The sequence below is a fragment of the Lagenorhynchus albirostris genome, chromosome 9, assembly GCF_949774975.1.
Source record: "Lagenorhynchus albirostris chromosome 9, mLagAlb1.1, whole genome shotgun sequence".
Taxonomy (NCBI): Eukaryota; Metazoa; Chordata; class Mammalia; order Artiodactyla; family Delphinidae; genus Lagenorhynchus; species Lagenorhynchus albirostris.
Genome location: NC_083103.1, coordinates 3,791,566 through 3,817,727, shown reverse-complemented (window position 1 = coordinate 3,817,727; position 26,162 = coordinate 3,791,566). Strand labels below are relative to the sequence as shown.

Below are 26,162 nucleotides of genomic sequence, written 5' to 3'. Positions count from 1 at the left end.
CCATCGACAGATGAATGGATAGGGAAGATGTGATATATATATATATATATATATATATATATATATATATATATATAAAATGATGGAATATTTTATATTCGGCCATAAAAAAAGAAATCATGCCATTTGCAGCAACATGGGTGGACCTAGAGATTTTCATACTAAGCAAAGTAAGTCAGAAAGAAAAAGCCAAATACCATATGATATCACTTATATCTGGAATCTAAAATATGATACAAATGAACTTTACAAACCAGAAATAGTCTCACAGACATAGAAAACAAACTTATGATTACCAGAGGGGAAAGGGAGGATTGATTAGGAGTTCGGGATTAACATACACAGACTATTATATATAAAACAGGTGAACAACAAGGACCTACTGTGTAGCACAGGGAACTATACTCAATGTCTTGTAATAACCTATAATGGAAAAGAAGCTAAAAATGAATAGATAGCTATATACGTATGTATAACTGAATCACTTTGCTGTATGCCTGGAACTAGCACAACATTGTAAATCAACTATGTTTCAATAAAAATTTTAAAAGCCACAGTTGGGAGGCTTAAACAACAGAAACCAGTTGTCTCGGTTCTGGAGGCTTCAGGTCCGAGGTTTGGTTCCTCCTGAGGGCTCTCTCCGAGGCTGGCAGCCAGCGTCTCCCATTTCCTCGTGTGGCATTTTCTCTGTGTGCACAAACGTCCTTCATGTCTCTTCCTCTTCTTTTAAGGACACCAGTCATGTTGGATGAAGGACCCACCCTAATGACCTCATTTTAACTGGATTCACCTCTTGAAAGACGCTATGCCCAAATACAGTCACATTCTGAGATATACTGGGGGTTAGGGTGTCAACATCTGATTTGGGGGAATGCAATTCAGTCCGTAACACACACAGATATATGTACAGGATATACATATCCTACAGTTATGTGCTCCCTGCACTTCCTTTCAGAGGTGTCCCTGCACACATAAGCCTCTGGGAAGGACGGCAGTTGGTGACATTTGCCTTAAACTCTAGATGGGAGGAAGAGAAAGCAAGCAGGAAACTTAAAGTTATTAAGGAAGTTAAGAGGGGGGATGGAAGGAAGGAGGGAAGGAAGTTTGGATGGATGGATGGATGGATGGATGGATGGACAGATGGAAGGAAGGAAGGAAGGAAGGAAGAGGAAAGATTGAGTTCTGCCTTAGTCTAGCAGGGCTGCCCTATAACAGAATTTCACAGACCAGGTGGCTCCACAATGACGGAGAAATAGACATTCTCAGAGGAAGGAAAACTAAGAGAATTTGTTGACAGCAACCCTACCAATGAAGAATGGCTACAGGAAGTTCTCTGAAGAGAAAGAAATTAGAAGAAGGCTTGGAACTTCAGAGAGGAAAGCGCGTCGGACTGGTCACACCAGGGCTAAATACATGAGACTAACTTTACCATGCGTTTTTTAAGATCCTATTTGGTGAATCAAAAACAGTAACATCTGACGTGGGACTCAACATTTGCAGAGGAAAGACTTAAGACGATGTTACTTGGAAAGTGGGTGGGGGAGCAAAAGATGGAAGTCAAAGGAAGGTTCCTCCCCTCCACTCAGAGTGTTAAGGGTCTGGTATCAGTAGGCAGTGAGGACCTGTGTGTGTGTGTTGGGACACCCAGAGCACAGCCGCTAAGAAAACACTCGGTCCCCCAGTCCCCCTCCCTCCCCTCTCTCTCTCCCCTCCCCCACCTCTCCCTCCCCTTCTCGGTTTCTCTCCACCTTTCTCTGTCTTTGTCTCTCCCCCCACTTGCAAAAGATACACCTCCCCTCCCCATTCCCGGCGTTGAGCCTCCTTTCTGGTGCCTTGATAGTGGGGGAGGGCAGTCTGATAGCGCAGGTAGGTTGTCCTGTCCTCTGTAACGAACTGGGTGAGCAGTTTCTGCATCCTGGGTGGCCCTGTACTCACCCACCCCTTAGACCTCCCTGTCTTTTGGATCCTTTCTAGGTGGCACGTCCTGATCCAGAAGAGGGAAGCTCACCCAATCTAGCCCTAAATGGTGAATGTAGGCATTTAGAGGGAATTCTTCTCCCCCTGGGTTTTCCTCTAGGGAACCAACCCCCCTCTATCCCAGAGCTTTTCGGGGCTGACTTTCCAGGTGCTGGAGGAAGTGACATGGAGCTGACCAGTCAGAGCATCCTGGCCCCGGCTGTGGAGACCTGGTGCGGGATGAAGATGGGACATGATAAGGGTCCGCCAGACCTGATTCTGGGACTCCTGCTGGAGCTGTTGGTAGGAGAGAATTGTGTGTCACCTCTGCCGAGGCTGCAGGAGGACAGAAGAGAAGCTGAAGCTGCTGGGGACCGTCCTGTCATCACGAACAGGAAAGTGCCTGGAAACTGAGACAGAGACTCACAGAGACGCTGACGCCTGATGCTGTATCTGGGCCCAGACTTAGCATGCCACAGGCCTTGAGGGGGTGTAAGGATTCTCACTTTACAGACAGGAACCAACCCAAAGAAAGAATGGGATTCTCCCAAGGCTTCCCTGCCCCTGGGGTCTTTCGAATTCTGCTTCTGGGCTCTGACCACTGGACAGACTTGTCCAAATGAGCCATTTTCTGCCCCTGGTCCTGTCTCCTTATTTGACCCCCATGCAAATGGTGTGGAGCGAAAGCAGGGGCTGCCAGATAAAAAACAGGACACCAGTCATATGTGAATTTCAGATGAACAATGAATAATTTTTTAGTGTGTCTCAAATATTGCACGGGACATCCTTATACTAAAAAACCAAAGCGTTGCTTATCTGAGATTCAAATGTATCTGGGCACGCTGAATTTTATTTGCTACATTTGACAACACTATCTAAGGCAGGAAGGGAAAGAGGGCAAGGCTACCTTCCTAGGAGGTAGGACAGGTGGGTGGATGCTAAGAGACAGACTCAAAAAAATATTCTTCCCTATCTCCTGCCAGAGTGCCCACATCAGCCATAGACTCTTTGGCCGCCAGATCAAGTGACAATGGGACCTGGAGGGAAAACCTATCAACCATCAACACTCCAGTGCGAATTATTTCACAAGGTTGTGCATTTACTCATTGCCAGCTATGCTGTAGGGAGGAGGTTCCAGGGAGGGAGGCCTTTCATTTTCCCTGTTTCCCTGTGGTCCTCGACCTGGGCTGCAGAGGAGAACCACAGGGGAGCTTTAAAAAATCCCTCTGTCCATGAGAACAGACTGGTGGTTGCCAAGGGGGAGGGGCCTGGGGGAGGGGTGGGGTGGGAGTTTGGGGTTAGCAGATGTAAGCTATTATATACAGGATGGATAAACAACAAGGTCCTACTGTAGAGCACAGGGAACTATGTTCAGTATCCTATGGTAAACTATAACGGAAAAGAATATTTTAAAAATTCCGCTTTGCTGTACAGCAGAAATTAACACAACATGGTAAATCAACTATACTTCAATTAGAAAAAAAAAAAATCCCTATGTCCAGGCCACACTCATTCCAATTAAACGAAGATCTCCAGGGCTGGGGTGGGGGGGTGGGGGTGGGGTCTAGTTATACCCCAGGGGATTCCAATAGGCATCCCGTCAACTGAAAAAATGCACTACCTTAAAGTTGAGAATTATGTTTTATTCCGCGGCCTTTCTGAGGACTCGAGCCTCTCAGATAGCTTTGAGGGACTGCTCCCAACACCCCCCCCCCAAAAAAAACCCCAAAAAACAAAAACCAGGTAGTCACATCAAAGCCTTAGACATCAAAATATTACCGTTACTTAAAGAAAAACCAGACATCTCAAGTTAATGCGTTTAGTGCGCCATTTCTCTGTACGGGGAGATGGAAGAGTCTGGGCTGATTGAAATCATTCCTTTGACATGCACCTTAGCTATCTAGGGCCAGCATCCCGCTTTCCTCTATCCTGAATCCCCTTAGGGTGCACAGTCCGGGGGGGAGGCGGCTGCAGTGTCTGAGGGCTTGATGGCCGCGACATCCTTTGTTTACTGATATGGCAGATGACATTTTTCATGCACAGCCAAATCTGAGAACCGGTGGAAATGATGGTTCAGGGTGGAGAGTTCTAGTCCTTGTGAGGGCTGATGTCGCTGGCAGCCCACCACGTAACGGGATCTTGCAGACAAAATTTTATCGGATTTCCCCAACAGTTCTGCAAGGCAGACATTGTTCATCTCACCGTCCGCACCAGGGTGCAGACTCAGAGAGGCTACAGGACTGACTCAAGGTCACGCAGCAGGCTAACGGCCTGAGGATTCCTTGCCGGGTTGGCCTGACCCCATAACCCTTCCGCCAGGCTGCCTCTGGGCTGTGCAACTTTGGATGAGTGCCTTGCCCTCTCTGGTCCTGCACTTCCTCATCTGTAAGACAGGGCTAGAGGATGCTGTGTCAGCAAGCATCATGCAGTTCTGCCTGCCCAGGACGGCTGGGGCGTTAAACAGTGAGGGGGCCTCTTGATGTGCAAAAGGCAGGGGTCAATTCTGAGCGCCTTGGGCGTGTCATCTGTGTGAAAGGTGGTTTAGAGGGTGGGGCCCCCTTGCTGGTGGGGTGGGAGGTGCCCGGTGAAATGGTTTTCGTAGACTTTAACAATGATCTCAATCATCGTAAGGGCCCCACCTAAGCACCCAGTAATCCCCTGCTGAGCGAGTGAAGAAGACACTTGCCCACTCCAGGCAGTGTGCTGCAGCTCCAGTCTCACTCCAGCCTCGGCCCATTTTACAGACGAGGAAATTGAGGCTCAGCTAAGAACGGACAGCCAGCGTCTGTCCCCCAGCAGTCTGTGGCCCAGCCTTCAAACTTACCCATGCTGCATCTGTGACCCGGACAGCTTGAAGAGCAAACATTGCCCAGCCTTCAAACTTACCCATGCTGCATCTGTGACCCGGACAGCTTGAAGGGCAAACGTGTGTGGTTTTTATGTTGTCAGAGAACAGGTTGTTTTTGCTTGGCAGGACGGGGCTTTACTTTTTCTTTTGAAATAATTATAGATTCACCATAAGCTGCAAAGTCGGTACAAAGAGGTCCCGTGTCCCCATTGCCCAGCTTCCCCCAACGGTTGCATCTTAAGTAACCTTAAGTGCTACATCAAAAGCAGGGAATTGGGCTTCCTTGGTGGCGCAGTGGTTGAGAGTCCGCCTGCCGATGCAGGGGACACGGGTTCGTGCCCCGGTCCGGGAGGATCCCGCATGCCGCGGAGCGGCTGGGCCCTTGAGCCATGGCTGCTGAGCCTGCGCGTCTGGAGCCTGTGCTCCGCAATGGGAGAGGCCACAACGGTGAGAGGCCCGCGTACCGCAAAAAAAAAAAAAAAAAAAAAAGCAGGGAATTGAGGTCAGTCAAAGGTGAGCGTCCTTCTGGCATTTTATCACACGTGTAGATTTGAGGCCACACCATCAGGGAGACAGGGAGATGCAGAGCTGTCCCAGCACCACCTTCACATTCACACCACCCCTAACCCCTGGCAGCCCGTCAGTCTTGACTTTTAACGCACATTTCAGCTGCCGAATCCATGTATCTGTGCTTGCATTTAGGGGGTAGGTCCTGAATTAGCCGCCCCATGGAGACCGTCCCCCACCCCCCTTCTTCCTTGCTAACAGACCCCCCCACCCCGTTTGATCAGAATGGCAGTGTGCCCCACCTAACACCTGCTTTCCCAGCCTGCCCTGCAGCTGGGGGTGGCCCTGGGATGTAAGTGGAGTCTGCTGGAAATTTCTAAGACAGCTTTGGCTTTGCAGATGAGAGGCCAAGGCAGCCATGAGTCCTTGTCCCAGGCTGGAGAACAGACAAAAGTTTCAGCTGAAGGCACACCGCCATGCTGAGACCACAAAGCCACATGACAGAGACACCATGAGGGTCACAGAAAACAGCCTGGGTTATTGCTGGGCCGTGAATAGACATCACCACCTGCTTTGTTACTGGACAAAAGAAACCCTGTATGTGTAGGCCAGTGGTTCCCAATCAAGGGGTGATTTTGTCCCCCAAGGACACGCAGCAACCTTTGGACATTTCTGGTTGTCACGATGGGGGGTAGGGGAGGTTACTGATGTGTTTTGTTTTGTTTTGTTTTGTTTTTTTGCGGTACGCGGGCCTCTCACTGCTGTGGCCTCTCCCGTTGCGGAGCACAGGCTCCGGACGCGCAGGCCCAGCGGCCATGGCTCACGGGCCCAGCTGCTCCGCGGCATGTGGGATCTTCCCGGACCGGGGCACGAACCCGCGTCCCCTGCATCGGCAGGCGGACTCTCAACCACTGCGCCACCAGGGAAGCCCCTGATGTGTTTTTGAGTAGAGGATGGGGATACTGCTCATCACCCTAGAACATTCAGGAACACGTGCCCCCAAATATCAGAGTCCCAGACACAGCAAACACACAGCAAGTACCTCCTCGCCTCCCCGGCTTCCGCCCAAATATCCCAGTTCCACAAATATTCCAAACAATGTTTGATACAAAGTCTGCTTTAATGTAGAAAAAAACCCTCGTGTACATACATAAATACCATTTGGGGGTATAAATAAAGTAAGAAAATAAAGAGATGTACATATCAAACAAAATAAATTACTCATAAATATCACAGTGGAAACCAAGTGCTGGGGAAAGGACCTGATCTCCACGTGGCTTTTACAAGTTACTGGAGAGAGCGGGGGGCTTTCAGATCTTCCTTTTTCTGGCTTTGAGATGAAATGTTTGGGTTTACCTAAGGTGGGAGGCCGCCAAGTCCCAATTCACAGAATGACCCCACACCAGGGACCACGGGCTGGAAAAAGGGAAGCGGCTGCCAGAAGACAGCGTTTTGCCCTTTTCAGGCCAACATCCCAGCGCGTAAGGAGGGAGTCAGCCCCCAAAGTGAGGTGAGAGCGAGGAGTGGCGGGGGGCAGTGGGGTTCCATCTCTAGGGGGCCTCAAGTGAAATCCACACAACCAGAGATCCCATTCCCTGGAAACCCCAGCGGCTGTGACAGGGACGGGCAGACCGGCACCTCAGGGGGTAGGGAAGGAGGTGGGTAGACTGCCTTATCTGCCCTGGGCAGGTTGCAAAGGGGTCCCGTGGAGATTACCCATCCCAGAACCAGCCATAGCAGGGAGTTCTCAAGATTTACACCCAGGCTGGAGGGGGCCTCTGCGCTCTCCCTGCTCTTGAAGCCTGGTGGGCAGGGCCTGCACCCAGTTACTTCTCAGCCGGAGGGGCTTGAGGAGGGCCAGTGGGCCTCCTTGGAGTTGGGATCTGGAACAATTTTCACATGCAGTAGAGTCAAATTTACCTGAGGTTTCACCAAGGTGATCACCTGTACATGAGTTAAAAATGACTGCTTTTCCTCTGGCTGCCCCTGCTAGAAAGGATGGGAGAGAACTGCAGAGAATGCCAGCTTGGCATAAGAACGCTGCCGAAGGTAGTGAGCTCCCCACCAGAGGAGGTATTCAAGCAGAACCAGGGCAGCACAGTGACTTGTCCAGCAGGGTTGGGGGGCTGGGGTAGGTAGCGGCTGGACGGGGAGGATGGAAGGCTTACAATTTTATGATCATATAAGTCTATCCACTAGAAACTGACACAGCCAATGTAAAACTTTTGTCTATGTACAAGTTCTAAACGTTTCTTCCTAAAGCTAAATAGAACCTGGACTCAGGATCCTACTTGTAGAAAACCCAGTCCGCCAGCACCACAGGCCTGGGTCCTGGTCTCCAGGAGCTGGGGGTGGGAAGAGGACAGAGCCTCTAGTTACTTATAGAAGCTGGGACTCTTCACCACTCCCAGTTTGGTGGCGAGCCCAAATGGGTCCATGCTATCTGTTTTCAGGGGCAAAGCAAACAAATCGGGCTTCAAGTGGTCCTGGATTTCATCGGGCTCTGTGGGGATGGTGGACAGCATGGGAAGGAAGTGAGACAGCGGCAGGAAACCCCTGCCTTTGAACAGCTGCCTCTGCCTGGCGCTGCTCAGGGACACCGGGAGGTGGTGTTTCTTGGACCAGTACACGTTGTAGCCGTCCGGACGGATTTCCTCCTCAAAGGCACAGTCCTCAGCCGAGTACTGACTCTGCAGAGCAAAGAGGCAGCTTGTGAGTGTCAGTGGGTGCCCACCAGGTGCGACACCGGCAGAAGCAGTAGAGAGACCAGAGCCAGGTGAGCGTGTGTGCTACATACCGCCACTTGGGTCCACACCATGAGCCGCGCGCGCGCGCGCGTGTGTGTGTGTGTACAGAGTTAAAGGTTATATAAAGGTTATAAACTATGAAGGTGTATAAAGCACATATTTTTATATATATATATGCTTATATGTATTTAGTATAATGTATATATACTTAAAGTATAGAGCATGTGTTATATTAATATACTCATTAACCATATTACTTTTATTAATATATAAATATAATTATATAATATTAAGCGCATGTTAATATAACACTAAACATATATACTAAACATATACTTTATATATAAATATATAGGTACTTATGTATATTCAGTATAATGTTATATAACATATACGAAGTAGAAACCTTTTTGTTATATTAATATACTCATTAAACATACATCACATTGTATTAATAGGTAAACTTTTGTTTGTTTGTTTTTGTTTTTTTTGCTGTACGCGGGCCTCTCACTGCTGTGGCCTCTCCCGTTGCGGAGCACAGGCTCCGGACGCGCAGGCTCATCGACCATGGCTCACGGGCCCAGCCGCTCTGCGGTATGTGGGATCTTCCCGGACCGGGGCACGAACCCACGTCCCCTGCATCGGCAGGCGGACTCTCAACCACTGCGCCACCAGGGAAGCCCAATAGGTAAATATTTAATAAATTATATCATATTAAATACATGTTAAATATAACATTAAACCTATATACTAAACATATATTATACATATATATGTACCTTATATACCTTTATACTTTGTAACCTTCAACTCTCCACACACACTTCATGTGTTTTATGTATATTCTCAATATCTATATATACCTTACACAGATCCTTTATATTTTTCACTAACTCATGTCACTGTTTAAACTTAGTCTTGTTCTGAGCAACACCCATAAAATCACAGCCACGATAGGCACACATGCTTCCCTTCCCCTTACATTGACTATATAATTATTGCCATGAAAAAGTCCCTTGTATTCCACTGGCACGTTGGGAGACATTGCTAAGCTAGGTTATCCTTTTTGGATCAGTCTTTTAATTAAGAATCAGGAGTAATCCAATCCGGGGCCCAGATGAAAGAACCTATTCGCCATTTAGGCCCAAATGACTGCGGTTCTGAGCCTTTTTGTCTGGTGCCCTGGTAAGAGAAACCTCAGCCCCTCTGGCTCCTTTATTCAGTAGCTGGGGCCCTCCAGGCAGCCTGCCAGGACCGGGGAGATAAAGGCAGCCCCCTCCCCCCAGGCCAGGAAGAAGCCGCCACCCCGTGGGTGGCCAGAAGGACCGGAAAGCAGTCTCTGGTTCCAGAACAGAGAGAATGAGCAAGTCGTCTCCCAAACTGGAGAGGCTCATTACGTCCTGGGGACACAGAGGACAGCCAAAGGCGGGGAGCCAGGAGGGCTGGGCCATAAACTACGCTGGGAGGCACCCAGTCTCATTTCTGCCCAAGCCTACAAAGGTCGCTGAACTGCAGGTGGGTGAGCGCTGTGCTTAGATAAGGCCCTGATAAGGCCTGCATCTCATGAAGCAACCCGTGCAGGGATAAGGCCACCAGACTGCCGGGGAAATGCAAATTGGTAAACAAGGGAATTAAAACCAAATGGAGCAGCCACTTCACTCTGCTGGTTCTTTGGGAGAAATTAGCATCTCATTTGCCATAGAGAACATGAAATGATTTCGAGTTTCTAGAAGAATGTGGAATTTGTTTAAAAAAAAATCCTCAAGTTTTGCTAAATCGTGACCACGGGATGCAGAGGCAGAACAGGCTTTTACGTGAGGAGACCCTCACCCCCCAGTTTGGACTAGAACGGTGGGTTAGACCCATCGGCCCCTGCCGGCGCTCCCTCCACTGGCGCCCTCACCCCACCCCCATAAGTAAACGTCACAGAAGTGGCAACTGCGGGTTTGGAGTGGCTTTGGGTATCAGCTTTCTTTGCCTCCATTCTTGTCCTTTCACGCAGGACTGCCATAAAGCCTGCAACAGGCAGGTTCATTTATCTATGGATAAACAATAAAAGGGCACCAGAACCACAAAATTTGGGGACACAAAAAAGATTTGCGCTGCGGAAAGGCGGGCATCTGCACCCATCTTTTCTGGATGATGGGGCATCCCTTGAGGAGCGGTCCCCTCCCTACCCCCTGGCCCCTGCCCCTCCGCCCCTCCATCCCAGCCCCCGGCCCAGCGGGGCTGCATTGAGGCCCCGCGCCAGGCCGGGACCTCACACAGCCTCCTCTGCGAGCCCGGGGGCGCGGGCTCCCTTTGAACTCTCCGCCTTTGTTCCGGCGACCAGAGACACGGCATCTGCTCACTTCCTGCCCTGAGACCTCTGTGGTTACCTGGGCCTTCCCAGCCTGCCCCCCGCCACCCAAAAAAGCCTTTGCAGTTCAGGTGAGCCCGACAAGAGGATGAGCACGGCCACTGCAATATTACCCTAACGCGGCTGCAAAAATCAGTTTTTCTAGTGGATAAAAATTCAATGTAAAAAAACTCTTCAATCCCAAGTGCGGTTTTTCTTCTGACTTATTTGAAGGTTGACTTAAAAAAAAAAAAACCCAAGTTGTGGATATACCCTTCTTTCTTTCCTCCCCACCCCCTTCTTTTAAAATACCGCAGGGAGAGGGGGAGGGGGGCCGAGCACCACACAGGCACAGGCAGAATCGGAAAAGGCCCGAGGGGGGCTTTCCCCGTTTAACGTCAAAGAGCCGAGAAATGGGTTTCCTTAGTCCGACTGGACCTGCTTTTGGTTCAAGTGGAAATGCAAAGGCGGGTCTCAAGCATTCTCCGGCCATAAACTTCCATATTTAGAAAGTCGGACATTAGCTTAGTCCGGCCCTTGCAGCCTTTCCCTCCGAGCTCCATGGGGACCCCGGCGGAGGACGCAAGGAAACCCTGTCTCTGATCCAGCGCGCCCCCCTCGCCCGCAGGCCCGCGCCCCAGCGCGTCCTGCCGGGTGGAGACACCTACCAGCCCTTGCATTTTGCCGTCGGCGCCCATGCAGAGGTACAGGACGCTGCGCTCGCCCTTGATGGCCACGGTACTCAGAGCGACTGCCCTGATCTCCATCAAACCTGGGCGGGAAGACAGCAGAAAACTGCAGCCGGAGCCCGCGGGGCCCACAACACGTGGAAATGGTTGGTGGGTGCGCGGGCCCGTGCCCCCCCATCCCCCAGTTCCTCTCGATGTCTGGGGGCCCGGGGAGGGAGTAGAATGCCGAGGTGCCAAGACCTGGGGTTCCCGGGAGTGGTGGTGGGGTCCGCAGGAGCCGAAGGGGGGAAGGGGAGGGTAACGCGTGGGTGCAGTAGGTCCAGGCACCCATTCCCCCCTCCGCCAGCTCCTCCCGCTGTCGGGGGGTCCGGGGAGGGAGTGGAACGCCGGAGTGCCAAGACCTGGAGTTCCCGGGAGTGGGGAGCTCGCGGGAGCCGAAGGAGGTAAAGGGAAGAAGGGAGGATGTGACGGGTGGGGGACCCGGCGGGCACTCACTGTGCGCGCTCTGAACCGGCGCGCAGTCCACGGCGCCGTCTGAGTGGATGCGCAGGAAGCAGCTGGAGAGGCCCTGGGGACCCGCGGTGTACAGGTGCCGCAGGCGGACGGACTCGCCCCAGCCGTAGTGCACGTGCGGCCCGGCATCCGAGAAGGCTAGGGGGCGCCCGGCTGCAGCCAGCCAGAGGCCGGCCAGGACCAGGGCGCGGGCCACGGCGCACCGGCTCGGAGCGCTCCGCATGGCACCTCCCTCGGGCTCGGGGCTCTGGGCGCAGAGCGGGCGGTGAGGGTGCGGGAGGCTGGGCGGCAGCCGGGAGGGCCTGCGGAGCGGAGCGTGCGGAGGCGGGGTGGCCGCTGCCCTCGAGACAGGAGGCAGCCGTGTGCACCGGGCACCTGGGCGTTTGGCTCTCCAGCTCCGACGGCGCGGCGGCTCGAGGCCTGCGACCTTATATAGAGCGTCTCACCCGCGACACCGAGCATTTCTTATCGGGATTGCATCAGCCCTCCGCCCCCCCCCCACACCCACTCACACCCCGCCCCCGACTCAGCCTCTCCCTGGGCCCCGCCCGGGTGACCCCGCCCAGGCCGCCCAGATCTGGAGGAGGAGGAGGCCCGGCTTCGCCGGAGACTTGGGGGGAGCTCCTACCCGCGGCGCGGGGGCGAGGCCTGCGGCCAGGTCGCTCTCGGCTGGGCGACGTTGGTTCTGCAAAGAAATCAAGGAGACAACGGAGCCCAGCCCCCAGGCCACGGGCTCCCCGGGGAATGCGCCGGTCGCGGGGCGCTAGCAGGGGCGCGGAGCAGGAATCCCGGGATCAAAGATCGGGGGGGCGGGGGGGATGGCGCTGAGCTTTCCGTCCTTTACTCCCGGTCGGAAAAGCCTCGCCTCGGCTTTGGGGTCCTCTCCCCGAAAAGTCCACATCCATTCCCTCCCGCCACGGTCCCAACCCTCAGAGCTCCAGAGCCGAAGCCGTCCACTAGAATTTTGCCTGCAGCTCAGACCCTCTCACGTTCTCCGGCTTTCTGTTCTCGCGATCCCTGCCCGCACCGACCACCCCCGCCCCCCACTTTTACCCCAGCAAATTGTCCCCCGACTGGGGACCGGGCGCGACCTCCACTCTCGGAGGAACAATGGGGTCGCGCGGGCGAGCGCTAGATGGCGCCTCAGCCCCGGATTCGGCCCGGCTTGGCTCTGCGCCCCGTCGCCGTCCCGCCTCCTCCCGGCTCGGCCCGCTGCAGTCCCCGGAGATGGAGCCTGGAAGGACCGTCGTGGTGAAGGCGCCTTTCGGGGGCAGGGTGGGCTCGCAAGCTGCGGATTGGGAAACTGACTTTCCAGGGTGCACGGCGCAGGGAGGCTCCTTTGTTTCTGAGGGGCCTTTTGCCGTAGGTCCGGTCCTTGGGTCCCTGAGCGCTTCTGCAGTGCCAGGGTGTGCTGTTTGCGGGGGGGGGGGGGGGCAGGCACCAGCTGGGGAAATTGGGGCCACTCAATGCAATGGCTCCCGCAAACTGGATGGTTGTTCTGATGAGGCTGGGAAAAAGGAGACCGCGTCCAGAGAATGCCCGGCGGGAAAAAGAGGGTCCTCCTAGGGGGCTTTTGGCTCGACACTGATTCTTTCTCATTGTTCCTCCAACCCCTCCGCCCCCAACTCTGGGTGAGGGGCCCCAGGAGGCTGGTTTTGGGGAAAAGCCACACTGGCTGAGCTCAGGGGCGACGGGAGGGCAAACAGGGGAGACAAGGGAGAAAGCAATGCCAGGCCTAATGAATTTCAATGAGCAAAGGCCATGTTCATACCCCAGTCGGTGACTGGCGTTAATGACGGAGCGTGCAGAAAATGTCACCAGGAAAGTCTTTACAAAAAGACATCATCTCGAAAGCTTTATAGGCCGGGGACCCCCACGCTGAGTGTCTTGGTTCAGAAAGCCTCGGCTTCTGTTAAATCTAATTACTTCCCCCCTGTGGCTTTAAATCGACAGCGGCCCCTATTAAACTTAATTACCCTCCCCTGCAGCTTTCGTTTTAAAGATCCTGGATAAATGCGGGGCATTGAGGAGGGTGACAGAGGCTGCACTGGGGGCCGTGCCCCAAATTGGGCTGGGGGAGGACGGGGCGGCCTCTGGTTCCACCCGCGCCGCTCCGCTGCCCCTCCTAAGGCCATGGTGGGAAAAGAGAGGCCACCGTGAGCCAGGAGCTCAGGAAGCTGGGAAAGAGGCAGCTTCCGACGCCCAGGCCCTGTTCTCAGCGTGTGATGGGTGCTCTCCCCCCACGGTATTCTGCCCTCCCCCACTGAACAGAGAGGGGGCCCCAGAAAAGTGTCACAGTGACCCAAGGCTGCACAGCCTGTAAGTGGTGAACCTGGAATTTGAACCCAGGCCGTCGGACTTGTAAATCTAGGCCAAGCTGCATTTCAGGGAGACAGTGTGGCCTCCTAGCAGGGGCGCGGGTCCCAGCGTCAGACCCTCTGCAGCACAGATCACGCCCCGCTGCTCCCTGGACAGCTCATGAGCCTGCTGGGCCTCTTGCCTCCTCCTGCCTGCTTTCAGCCTTGTCCTGGGTCGTACGGGAGAGTGGACAGATAGTGCCCGGGATCTAGTTCATGGAGACGGACAGCCATCGCCTGGGGAGCTGCTGTGTACGTGACATTTCATGGTCAGAGCAATGGTCTGCGAGTCTCGGTGGTTAATCTGTTAACCAGCCCAGACTCGGCCAGACCTCCAGCCAGGGTTTGCACCCAGGCGGTGGGGCGCAGAGTCTGGGCTGGTTCGCTGGTACCCTGGGTCCGTGTGGTGGCAGGAAGCCAAAAAGGGCCGAGGAGAGGCGACGCTTGCCAGCAGGGGGCGCTGCCGCTAACGGTGGGGCTCTCCAGGTGAGAGCGGTGATGGCCCCGGAGGTGAGGACCAGCCAGCTCCCGAGCTGCTCAAGGCAGACCCCGACCCCTGCAACCCCCAGTGTGCTGGGTGGGGCTGATTTCCAGCGTTCGGGCTGCACTTGATTTGGTCCAGGTGGCTGAGCCATCTGACTCACCCTGGTGAGTGGAGCGGGCAATGCAAGCAAGGTCCAATCATCCCCACACTCTCTCGACCCACGCAGGGCCCCAGGGGTCTCAGGCCCAGATGGCCAGCAGGGCTTGGCGTGGCGGCTTTGTTCTGGGTCTGATGTTAGCTGGGATCTTTTTTAACTGCCCTAAACCCTTCTCCTGGGCTCTCCCTCCTGCCTCTGAGCTTGTTGGTGTCGTTCTTCTGATCGTGGTCAGTTTCCATTGTTTCTAAACCCACATCCCAACAGCTAAGAAAATCTCTTTAGCTTGACTTCCAGGCTTAGCATTGTGGAAGTAATCCCTTTTCTTTTCACTTTACAGTTAGAAATTTACGTTACAATGTCAAAAGTGCCTTCTTAAATACACAAGCAATTCTCTGGGCCCATCCCAAATCCCCCGCCCCCGCCCCTTAGTTGAGAAGTACTTTGTAATTACAGAAACTTCTGGGTGTTGGTAAAAATCTTCATCAGAAAAAAATAGGAACTTTGGGGACAGAAAGGATGGTGAAGACTCGGATGCGGGTGGCAGGGGCGGGGGACAAGCCACACAGCCGGTTCTTGGCCTCGCCGAGACTGGAACTCGGGGTGGGGGGGGGCACCTGGGTCTCAGCCTCATATTTTTGCTAGAATCTACTAGAACATGCATCCTTCTCCCCAAAGCGTTCTGCTTCACCAAAGCCCTTTTTTCCCCCTATTAGGATCATTGTTCTAAAAACAGGGCATCCTGCCAGCCTAGAAAAGAGAAGTCTTCTCTGAGCCTCAGTTTCCTTATTTGTGAAACAGAAAAAGGAAAGTTTTTAAACTCCAAAAGAGTTCATGTGAGAATTAACTCACATTAGAGATAAAAGATATCTCTATCAAACACGGGATCCATATTTACACAGAGACCGCCTGGCAAATGTAGGTGTATAACAGACGGGCTGTATTTGCTACACTTATTACTTATTTTATTTTATTTTTAAATTAATTATTTTGGGGGACTGACTGCGTTGGGTCTTCGCTGATGCGCGCAGGCTTTCTCTAGTTGTGGCGAGCAGGGGCTGCTCTTCGTTGTGGTGCATGGGCTGATCATCGTGGTGGCTTCTCTTGTTGTGGAGCACGGGCTCTAGGTGCGCAGGCTTCAGTAGTTGTGGCACATGGGCTCGGTAGTTGTGGCTCACGGGCTCGGTAGTTCTGGCGCAGGGGCTTAGAGCTTCCCCGACCAGGGATCGAACCCGTGTCCCCTGCATTGGCAGGCGGATTCTTAACCACTGCACCACCAGGGAAGTCCCTATTATTTATTTTAAAATGTAATGGTACTGAAGAATTGAAATAAAAATATTATTTAAAAAATCCAAAAAAAAAATGTAATGGTAACATTAAAGAAAAGACCAGTCTAACCTACTGCGACAAATCCTGGCCGGTAGTTGCCCAAGGCGGGAGAGGGGGTGGGGATCTCCTGGAAAGGCCCAGAGGATGCTTTCTGGGATGATGGGAATGTTCTTTTTCTTGATTGCTGTGAATAACAGGCAATGACATTTGTCCAAACTCCTTGAACGGTGCCCTTGAAATTAGGCGGCATTTGATTGTAAATTATACCTCAGTAAAGTTGATTTTGAATATTTTCAGGGCAAAAGTCATCCTTGTTCCTGGTTGAAAATTTGGAAAATACAGGAGAGCACAAAGGACAATTCTGAAACCTGTAACATCGTGACTGCGTTATGAGTCACTGTGTCTATTTGGGTGAATTTCTTCCTCAGATTTTTGAAAGTGTGTTCATGTATTTTTTTAAAGTATTTGAATTGTATCCTCCTGTTGCCCCACCTACTGTAAACATTTCCCGTGGCATTAAATATCCTGCAGGCGGCCTCTCTAGGTGCCGGCAGGTCTGAGTGGTGTACCGTGGGGTGTGCAGTCTGTCCCCCGTTGCTGTATATTTGTCTTGTTTCCAATTTCCCAGAGTCCACGTCAACCAGGGGAGGACATCTGTGGAGGCACATCTCGCACCTGCCCGCTCTCGGAAGGGGAATCACTGGGCCCGTGGTCTCTCTTCCCATGTGCGTTCCCTCAGCGTGAGGCCGCTAGATCAGGGCAAGCTGGAGTGGCGTTCTCCTGGAATTCGGGAACTACCCTGTCCTGTCTACGCTGAGGGAGGTACAGCTTCCTCCAGACATCATCGGGCGAGTCTGACACGGTGTTTAAGTCACGGCCACCACCAGCCATCACCCAGGTGGCACAGCAACCGGGACTGGCAGCCTCTCTTGCTGTTGATTCAGACACTCACCCCACCGACCCCCCACCCCAGGGCCTGAGACCCACCCCCCCACGTTGACCAGCTCCTCCCCCCCCCCATCGGGCGGGGCCTGGGTCTTGTTCTGCCTGACTTTTGTCATTTGTGATGATGGGAGCCGGCACGTTTTTCCTGGGATTGATTCCTGCCCATGAATTCTGTTTTCTCACTGCCTCCATCATCAAAACAGAAATATGTTCCAACGGAAAAGATTTGGACCCATCAGTGTAGCGATGTAAGAATGCAGCAACGGCGTAAACGTGACCCAGCGAAAGAAAGCAAAAAGTAGCTTGATGAGAGAACATTAACTGTGCTGGTAGGGATGTCTTTCAGATAAAATGAAAATATTGAAATTGGAAAGTACTAGGACCCCAGACCTGTGATTGCCAACCCAGCCTCCACCAATTGCCGATTCTTCGAACTTGATACACAAAGTGGGCTCACTTTGCTGTATGCCTGTTATATAGCAGGCGCTGTGCTGGTCATGATGATGATGATGGGCATGGGCATGGGCATGGGGATGGCTGACACTTGTTAAGCCCTTAGTACGTGCCAAGAAGTGTGCTAGGCACTTTATGTTTTTACATTTAATTTTCACAGCACCGATTATATTTTTATTGAAGGGTAGTTGATTTACAGTGTTGTGTGAGTTTCAGGTATACAGCAAAGTGATTCAGTTATACATATATCCATTCTTTTTCAGATTCTTTTCCCATATAGGTTATTACAGAGTATGGAATAGAGTTCCCTGTGCTATGCAGTAGGTCCTTATTGATTTATCTATTTCATATATAGTAGTGTGTATATGTTAATCCCAAACTCCTACTTTATCCCTACCTCCCACCCCCTCCCCAAACTAACCATAAGTTTGTTTCCTATGCTTGTAAGTCTGTTTCTGTTTGGTTAACAAATTCATTTGTATCATTTTTTTTAGATTCCACATATAAGTGATATCATATGATATTTGTCTTTCCCTTTCTGACTTACTTCACTTAGTATGATCATCTCTAGGTCCATCCATGTTGCTGCAAATGGCATTATTTCATTCTTTTTATGGCTGAGTAACATTCCATTGTGTGTGTACATATATATATATATATATATATATATATATATATATCTCACATCTTCTTTACCCATTTATCTGTCAATTGACACTTACGTTGCTTCCATGTCTTGGCGCTTGTGAATACACAGCACCCATTTTATTTTATTTTATTTTTATTTATTTATTTGGCCGTGCCTTGGGGCATGGGGGATCTTAGGTCCCTGACCAGGGATCATACCCACTCCCCCTGCAGTGCAAGTGCGGAGTCTTAACCAGTGGACTGCCAGGGAAGTCCCAGCACCCATTTTAAAGATGTGGAAAGTGAGACTCAATAACTGTACTCTGACCAGAGGCACAAAGCTAATAAAAGCAGAATTGGGGTTTGAATCCAGTTCTGTCTGAATTCAAGTCATAAAACTCTTAATTATTGCACTATATTTAAAAAAGAAGAAGAAGAAGAAGGAAAGAAGGGAAAACCAAAACAGACTCTCAGAAAGTTGAGAGGCCCGCCCAAATTCAGAGGCTCAGCCGGGCCAGGACCCTGCCTTACGATTTCTCAGCCCCATCACCTGCCTGGGTATTTTCCTAGAGTGGTCATCTGAGCCCCTGGGTTGATTCCCTGTAATACAGCAAGAGAGATTCCTCCCCCGCCCCCCCACTGCTTCAGAGCAGCCCTGGTTCAGTCACACCTGGCGGTTGTTTCTTGGTGCCATTATTGCTCTGTCATCTGCCTCCTCCTGGACGCATCTCCGCGGAGGTGGGGGATGCGTCTGCACAGTTGACAGCCGAGCCCTCAGCGCCTCGTGCAGATCCTGACATGTAGTTGGTGGTCAAGAAATACTGTGCGAATCATTTAAAGGAACCAGGAGGTGTTGATGTGGCCGCGAATTCACTGGGTTCGACAGTTTGTCTCTCCTTTCCTTGTTCATTCCATCCATCCTTCCTTACACCCTTCCCTGGCTTTCATCACTGTATTGATTTTTTTGTTGATCTGCCAACCTTTCTGAGCACTTCTGATGGGTCAGACCTCATGTGGTAGAGCCTCTTCCTGCCCTATGGTTCCCCAGAGGCAGGGCTCCTCCCCCGCAGCTGGGGGATGTACTTGAGGCGTCCAGAGATGCAGGCAGGGAGGCCCTGCGCGAGTGTGGTTGGCATTTCAGTTGCAGGATGCTTTGGGCCAGCCAGGTAGCGTAAATGAGAACTTCCCCAGAAGTCTGGAACAGGATAGCCCCCTGTCCCGTAATTACACTTCAGGGAGCACTGCTGGACTCTGAGATGCCCGCTGTCATTTTCATCGTGACCCTTGGAATGCTGGAATTCCTCTTGGAGTGAAGTTGATAGAGAGAGAAACCTACCAGCATTGGGGGAGGAGGGGCAGCGACTTTCACCCAGGATCAGATCCGGTTCCTTTGCCTCAGCTCGCGTGTACGACCTCGTCTCTGCTCTGCAGTCAATGTCGTTGTCACACAGAATTCCTGCAGCAGCACTGAGAGCCAGCTGTTGACCCATTTGACAGATGAGAGACTGAGGCTCAAAGCCAGGCTGGCAGTAAAGACCCGCTGATGCATAAGGGAATGGCGAGCAGCTTCCAGGAAAGGAGCCGAATGAGGTCACCCAGGGAGCAGGGCTCAGGGGCGGTGTTTCGACAGGCACATGTCACTCTAATTTCCAATCAGGTAGAAGAATTAACCAAAGGCTCGGGCTGCCCCCCGGAACCAGAATAGGGCCTGAAGCAGTCCTGCGGTTTTGCAGCCAGCTTCCAAAAAGACGATTTGAAAAATGGAGCTGAGGGGAACTGCAACTCACAAACCTGGTCTCCTCCCACCTGGCCCAGGCAGACACCATCAGGAAGGACAGGTAGGTGTTCCCCGAGGCTAAGCTTCTATGGACGTTGAACGCACTGTTTCAGCTCATTTGAAATGGATGGGCTCAGAGTTCTGGGGCTGGACAGGACCTGCAAAGATGATTTCCTAGAAGCTCCTCATCCCTAAATGAACAAAATAAGAACCAGGGAGGGGAAAGGATGGGCCCAAAGACATCCAGCCTGTGGGCAGCAGAGAGGGGACAGGAACACACTCTATTGTAACGACGTTCCTTCTGTCCCAAAACACACACACACACGCGCACACACACAGTCCAGTGCAACATTGGATTTGTGATAAAGTCTTTTGAGACAGAAACCCCCCTACACTCTGAAAGTCCCTTATTAAAAACACCTACCCAATCATATATCCAGAGAAAACCATACTTCGAAAAGATACATGCACCCCAATGTTCATAGCAGCACTATTTACAATAGCCAGGACACGGAAGCAACCTAAGTGTCCATCAACAGATGAATGGATAAAGATGTGATATATAGTATATATACACAATGGAATATTACTCAGCCATGAAAAATGACATCCTGCCATTTGCAGCAACATGGATGGACTAGAGATTATCATACTAAGCAAAGTAAGTCAGAAGGAGAAAGACAAATACCATATGATATCACTGATATCTAGAATCTAAAAAAATGATACAAATGAGGGAATTCCCTGGCGGTCCTGGGGTTAGGGCTCGGCGCTTTCAATTCCGGGGCCCGGGTTCAATCCCTGATCAGGGAACTAAAATCCTGCGAGCTGTGCCGCACAGCCAAAAAAATAAAAAGATACAAATGAACTTATTTACAAAAGACACACAGACTTAGAAAACAAACTGATGGCTACCAAAGGGGAAAGGGGGGGGGTATAAATTAGGAGTTTGGGATTAACAGATACACACTACTATATATATTGATAAAACAGATAATCGTCAAGGACCTACTGCATAGCACAGGGAGCTCTACTCAACACTCTGTAAGAAGCTACATGGGAAAAGAATCTGAAAAAGAATGGATACATGTATATGTATAAATAAATCACTTTGGGCTTCCCTGGTGGCGCAGTGGTTGAGAGTCTGCCTGCCGATGCAGGGGACACGGGTTCGTGCCCCGGTCCGGGAAGATCCCACGTGCTGCGGAGCGGCTGGGCCCGTGAGCCATAGCCGCTGAGCCTGTGCGTCCGGAGCCTGTGCTCTGCAACGGGAGAGGCCACAGCAGTGAGAGGCCCGCGTACCGCCAAAAAATAAATAAATAAATAAATCACTTTGCTGTACACCTGAAGCTAACACAACGTTACAAGTCAACTCTACTCCAATAGAAAAATAAAAGTTTTTTAGAAATAAAAAAAAAATTTTAATCTTAAAAAAAAATGTCAAGAGAAAGTAAACCGCTATAAAGGGCATTACCGGGACCCTTGGAGAAATGTAAATGCAGGCTGTCTGCTGGTTAACAGTCTGTGGTGGTTACATTTCCTGGGTTTCTCCTTGTCTCGTGGTTCTGTAGAAAATGTCCTTGCTTGTGAAGTATTTAGAAATAAAACTGTCATATCCACAACTTTCAAATGGTTCAGAAAAACGCATATGTAGGAGAGAGTAAGGATGCAAATGTGGCAAATGTTGGTGATACGGGGGAAGGGAGTATGGGGGTTTCTTGTGCTGTTCTGGAAAGTTCTCTGGAGGTTTGGAATTTCTCAAAATAAAAAATAGACATATATACACTAATATGTGTAATATAGATAACTAATAAGAACCTGCTGTATAAAAAATAAATTAAATAAAATGCAAAAAAAAAAAATAGAGGAGAAAGGCCCACGCACCTGCCTGGTACCCACTCGTGGCTTATTGTAGAGCCAGTGGCTGGTGCATCGGGAGGGATTTCCAGCCCCAGACCAGGTTCCCAGATTTGTTCCTGTTGAAGCACAGTGAGAGCACCGTGGGTTCATCAAGATCGCTGTCATCACCGCATTTTCTAGAGCAGGAAACTGAGGCCCGGGAGGCCGTGGGGCCGACCCACGGTGCCACAGCGCAGCACCAAGTAGGGTGTAGAGAAGTCGGGCTATTTTGGGCCTTCCAGGGGCGTGTCTCCTGGATAAACGGGAGTCACGTTGTCTCCCTGATGTCACAGGATATATTTTCCGAGGCAGCCGTTCCCTAGGGAATGACCCCAAAAGCTCTCCAGTCCCGCAGAAGCTCTTCCCCCACCCCCTCCCTGCCAGTAGACAGTGGCTCAGTTCTCTCTTCAATCGGTAGCTTCCATTCGGTCACAAGCAATGCCATTTTTAAAAGTGGGAGATCATGTTTACGAACTTGGGGGCTGGGTCTCGTTCCATATGGGGGTGTCAGCCTCCTCTTTGAAGGGTTACCTGAGAAGCACACCCAAGTCCAGGGCACAGGGAACAGCCGTTTTAGGAATCAGAAGATGGTGAGAAGTCCAACTTGGGCCAAGCGTTCCAGAGCATTCTGCACCGTTTATTACAGCTGGTAGTCACCGTGGAGCGGAGCGCCAGCTCTGGGTCAGACACTGCATGCATGCATGTGTGTACCCGTGGACGTGCACGTGTGTGTGTGTATGAGTGCGCGTGCTCGTGTGTGAGCGTGTGCATACCTGTATGCGTGTGCGCGTGCTCGTGTGGGCGTGTGCCTGTGGCCTGTGCCTCTGGCCATGGCAGCCCTGAGGGTGCTGTCCCCATTCACAGCTGAGGAAATGAAGCTCAGGAGGGACCCTTGCCTCCTTTACAGAACTTACCATAATCGTCATCAAACGATGGTTTCTGCCATCGCTTCCGTATTTCCCTCTGTCCAGCGTCTATAAGCTCCATGGCGGGGCTGTGGAGATCTTGGTCAGTACCGTACCCCCAGGGCCCAGCATGGCCCTGTCCAGCGTCTATAAGCTCCATGGCGGGGCTGTGGAGATCTTGGTCAGTACCGTACCCCCAGGGCCCAGCATGGCCCTGTCCAGCGTCTATAAGCTCCATGGCGGGGCTGTGGAGATCTTGGTCAGTACCGTGCCCCCAGGGCCCAGCATGGCCCTGGCACGTACCTGGCCTGATAAACGTCTGTGAAGTGAAAGAGGAGAGAGGGAGGCGGGTGAGGAGAAGGACGGATGAGAGCGGCGTCCTCAGCTCCCGGGCCTCCAGCCCTGCCTTTCTGGCAGGTCAGCAGAGACCAGAGGTATTTCTGTTTTGAGGCATTTAGACAGATGCTCCCAGCTCAGTTCTGGCTAGGGTTTCTGGCTGCACATACCACAGATCAAGGGGGTTGGAGATTCCTTCCAAAGGCTCCCGCTGAGGGCTGGGGACCGCACTGGGCCTGGTTTCCCCATCTAGGAAATGGGACAAGACTCAGCTGCAGTGGATGCGTGAGAACGGAGGGGCTGCTGGTGGCTCCCAGGGCCCCCGGGCGGGCCGGGCCACGAGGGCTGGGGTGCAGGCACTGGGCACGTCTGGAGGGCTGGTCTTGTCGGCCCCAATCCCGACCTTTTGCTGCACTTAGGCAGCGACAAGAAGGGGTCTTTTTCCAAAGCCCCGTCCAGGGCTTCTCTGGACCTGGATACTGCTAAGCGGCAGCCTGCCTCCTACCAGGTCACACGCGGTGTTTCCGAGGGGTGGCCCTTGGCCTCCCGTCCTCTTGGACTACAAGTCGCTGCGGCCCCCAACGGCCATTTCCAGGCACCTCTGCCGTGCCAGGCTCTACCGAGACGCCGGGTCGCCACCCTTACTCGAGGACACGGGTACCCCTGCCGGGGCCACGCCGCTTCCAAGCAGCAGTCCAGGACTCTGCATCAGTGTCCTGGGGCGCCCGTAACAAACGACCACAAAGTGGGCGGCTTACACACACAAGTCTGTTCTCCCACCGTCTGGGGGCCAGAAGCCCCAGATCCAGGTGTGAACAGGGCTGGTTCCTTCCCGAGAGTCTGAGGGAGGGTGCTTCCTACCTCTTCTAGCTTTGGGGGCTCCAGGCATCGCTGGGCCCGTGGCCGCCTTTCTCCGGCCTCTGCCTCGGTCCTCACGTGGCTTCTGTCTCCTCTTTTCTCTGTCTCAAATGTCCCTCTGCCTCTCTCCTGTAAGGACACTTGTCCCTGGATTTAGGGCCCACCTGGATAATCCAGGATGATCTCATTTCAAGATCTTTAATTGCACCTGCAAAGACCCTTTTTCTAAGTAAGTTCACATCCACAGCTTCCAGCTGGACATTCCCTTGGGGGACACCATTCAGCCCCCCATCAGCAGGCCCCTTGGTCAATGCTGTCCCAACTTTCCCACTACAGCACAATGACCCCCAACCGAGACGGCTCCTCCTTTGCCCCGAGAGACAGGTAGTGGGTGGCTGGTCTCAGAGTGTCCTCCAGCAGAGACAGGGGGCACACACACCTGTGTGCGTGCACGGGGGGTTGGTCAAGGGGGTCTGCTGGAGAAGACATGGAGAGAGCCAGCAGAGACGCCCCCAACACTGGGGGCTGATCGTCCCGGCGGAGGGCCAGCGATGATTCTCGACACTAGTTCACTAAGGGGCTCCCCTCCAGGCACCCTGGGGGCCGATGGGCTCATCGACCTGGGTTCAAATGCACCCTCCCCAGACGCCCTCCACCCTCGGCCCCAGCACACTGCTGGCGTAGTCCCACCAGGCCAAACCCCACGACTGGAAGCTGGGCCTGGGCTTCCCATGGCAGGCGAGGCCTGGGGAGAGAAACAGTGAGTCTGAAACAGTGGGGAAAGCTACTCGCTCAATGCTAAGGAAGCAGTTAGGTGAGCGAGGGAGCCCCCAGCTGAAATCGTCACCGTGGGATGCTGAGCGCGCAAAGCAAGACATCGGCTGGATGCAGGGTAACGTTCTGCTTTTGTAAAAGCCAGAGGGGAAAAGAAAAAAAAGAACAAAAACATGCATCGAGGTACATTAAAAGAAATAATGCACCCATTTTATTTCTATTTGCATTTGTCTCTGCTTTCCCTACGTTTTCTACACTGGAAATGGGTCTTCTCTGTAATCGCAACACAGAAACTATTGCATCGGCTGTTCATGAGATGTTCCCTCGGGCCGGCAGACAAAGGGTCCCTGGGGCGTGGTCAGTGACTCCGATCAGTCGACAGTGAGTGACCACATGCGGGGACGTCCGTGCGGCTTCAGTGGTCAAAGGTGTGCAGACGGCGCTGTCTTACACGTCCCCAAGTGTCACCTTCCTCTCAAACGATCCCTGGGCTCCAGCACAATGGCCTTGCTGCTCTGGCCCCACCAGCCGGAACCTTCCCCAGGTTTCCTTAGAGGGTCAGAGGAGCTGCCCTTCCTGGATGGAATCTGCGCCTGCCCGAGGCTCTGAGCTCCTCCAGAGCCGGGCTCTCCGGGCCACTTTTAACTTTGTCAAATGCTTTCACGGTTCACAACGATGCTTCCTCCAAAGGGCTCCATGAAATTCTCGGAGACCTGTCACACCCAGCAAGTCGGGAGTGCTTTGATTTACGGGACAGATGCTTGCCAACTGACACTTGGAGAGGCTGAGGGAGGCGGGGAGGAATTAAATAAGAAGAGGGGTGTCAGCTCCCAAAAGGTGGCATATCTCTGCTCTAATTCCTTGACGCCCAGTGTGGTTCAGAGGTCGGGGCTGTTAATGGGCAGGGAACAAATTGGGGGCTGCCACCTGTGGCTCTTCCAAATGGGGAGGGGGCGCCCCCCCTTACAGTTCAAGGGCCTGTTTACTCCAAGGTCGGCAAAGCCCAGGTGCTCTGGGGTCTGACATTGACCTGCTTTGGGACGCTCCCCCGCCTCTCTGAGCCTCGGTGTCCTCACTGGGAATCAGGGCTGCTCCGAACAGGAAATGAAATGATGCCTGGAAACACCGGACACGGTGCTTGGCACACAGTTGCTGCTGCTACTTTCTGGTTCTGTCTCCCGGCAATCCAACCAGGCCGTTGGAGAAAAAGCATTGCCCTCCCTAGGGGCTTCTTCCATTATGCAGAAATTTCTAGGAAGGGAGGATTGGAAAGATACCCAGGCCTTAGGAGGCTTTGTTTATCAGCCTCCTGGTCTCTGTGAGTCGGGGGCGCTGGGACAGGGCCACCATGCACAGTGGCCCAGGTTGCGCACTGCACAACTCCACAGATCCTGGGGTGATGCAATATGGCAGCACTCTCTGGATGACACAGGGGTGGGGTGGGGGAGAGAACAGATGCCAGAAGACCTTCTACCCCAACAAAACACGACACAACGTGACTTCTTTATTAGTGTGTTCATCATATGCTCACCCTGCTCATGGTTCACGAGCGCAGGGCCCTCGTCCACCTGAATATTGCTGTTTCTGCGGCACCTAGCATCCTCTTGGCACGTCGTAGCTGCTTAGGAGATATTTGTGGCATGAATGAAGTCAGGGATGGGGTGGG

General features: G+C 52.4%; 1 protein-coding gene across 1 annotated transcript; it reads right to left on the bottom strand.

Moving 5' to 3' along the window:
* Positions 1-7,686: 7,686 nt before the first annotated feature.
* Positions 7,687-22,610, bottom strand: FGF19 (fibroblast growth factor 19). The gene is made up of 7 exons (XM_060159716.1): positions 22,538-22,610; positions 19,284-19,403; positions 12,652-12,886; positions 12,227-12,283; positions 11,581-11,900; positions 11,065-11,168; positions 7,687-8,001 (listed from the first exon to the last, which is right to left on the bottom strand). The coding sequence occupies exons 1-7, from the start codon at positions 22,608-22,610 to the stop codon at positions 7,687-7,689; spliced, it is 1,224 nt and encodes a 407-aa protein (XP_060015699.1).
* Positions 22,611-26,162: the final 3,552 nt, after the last annotated feature.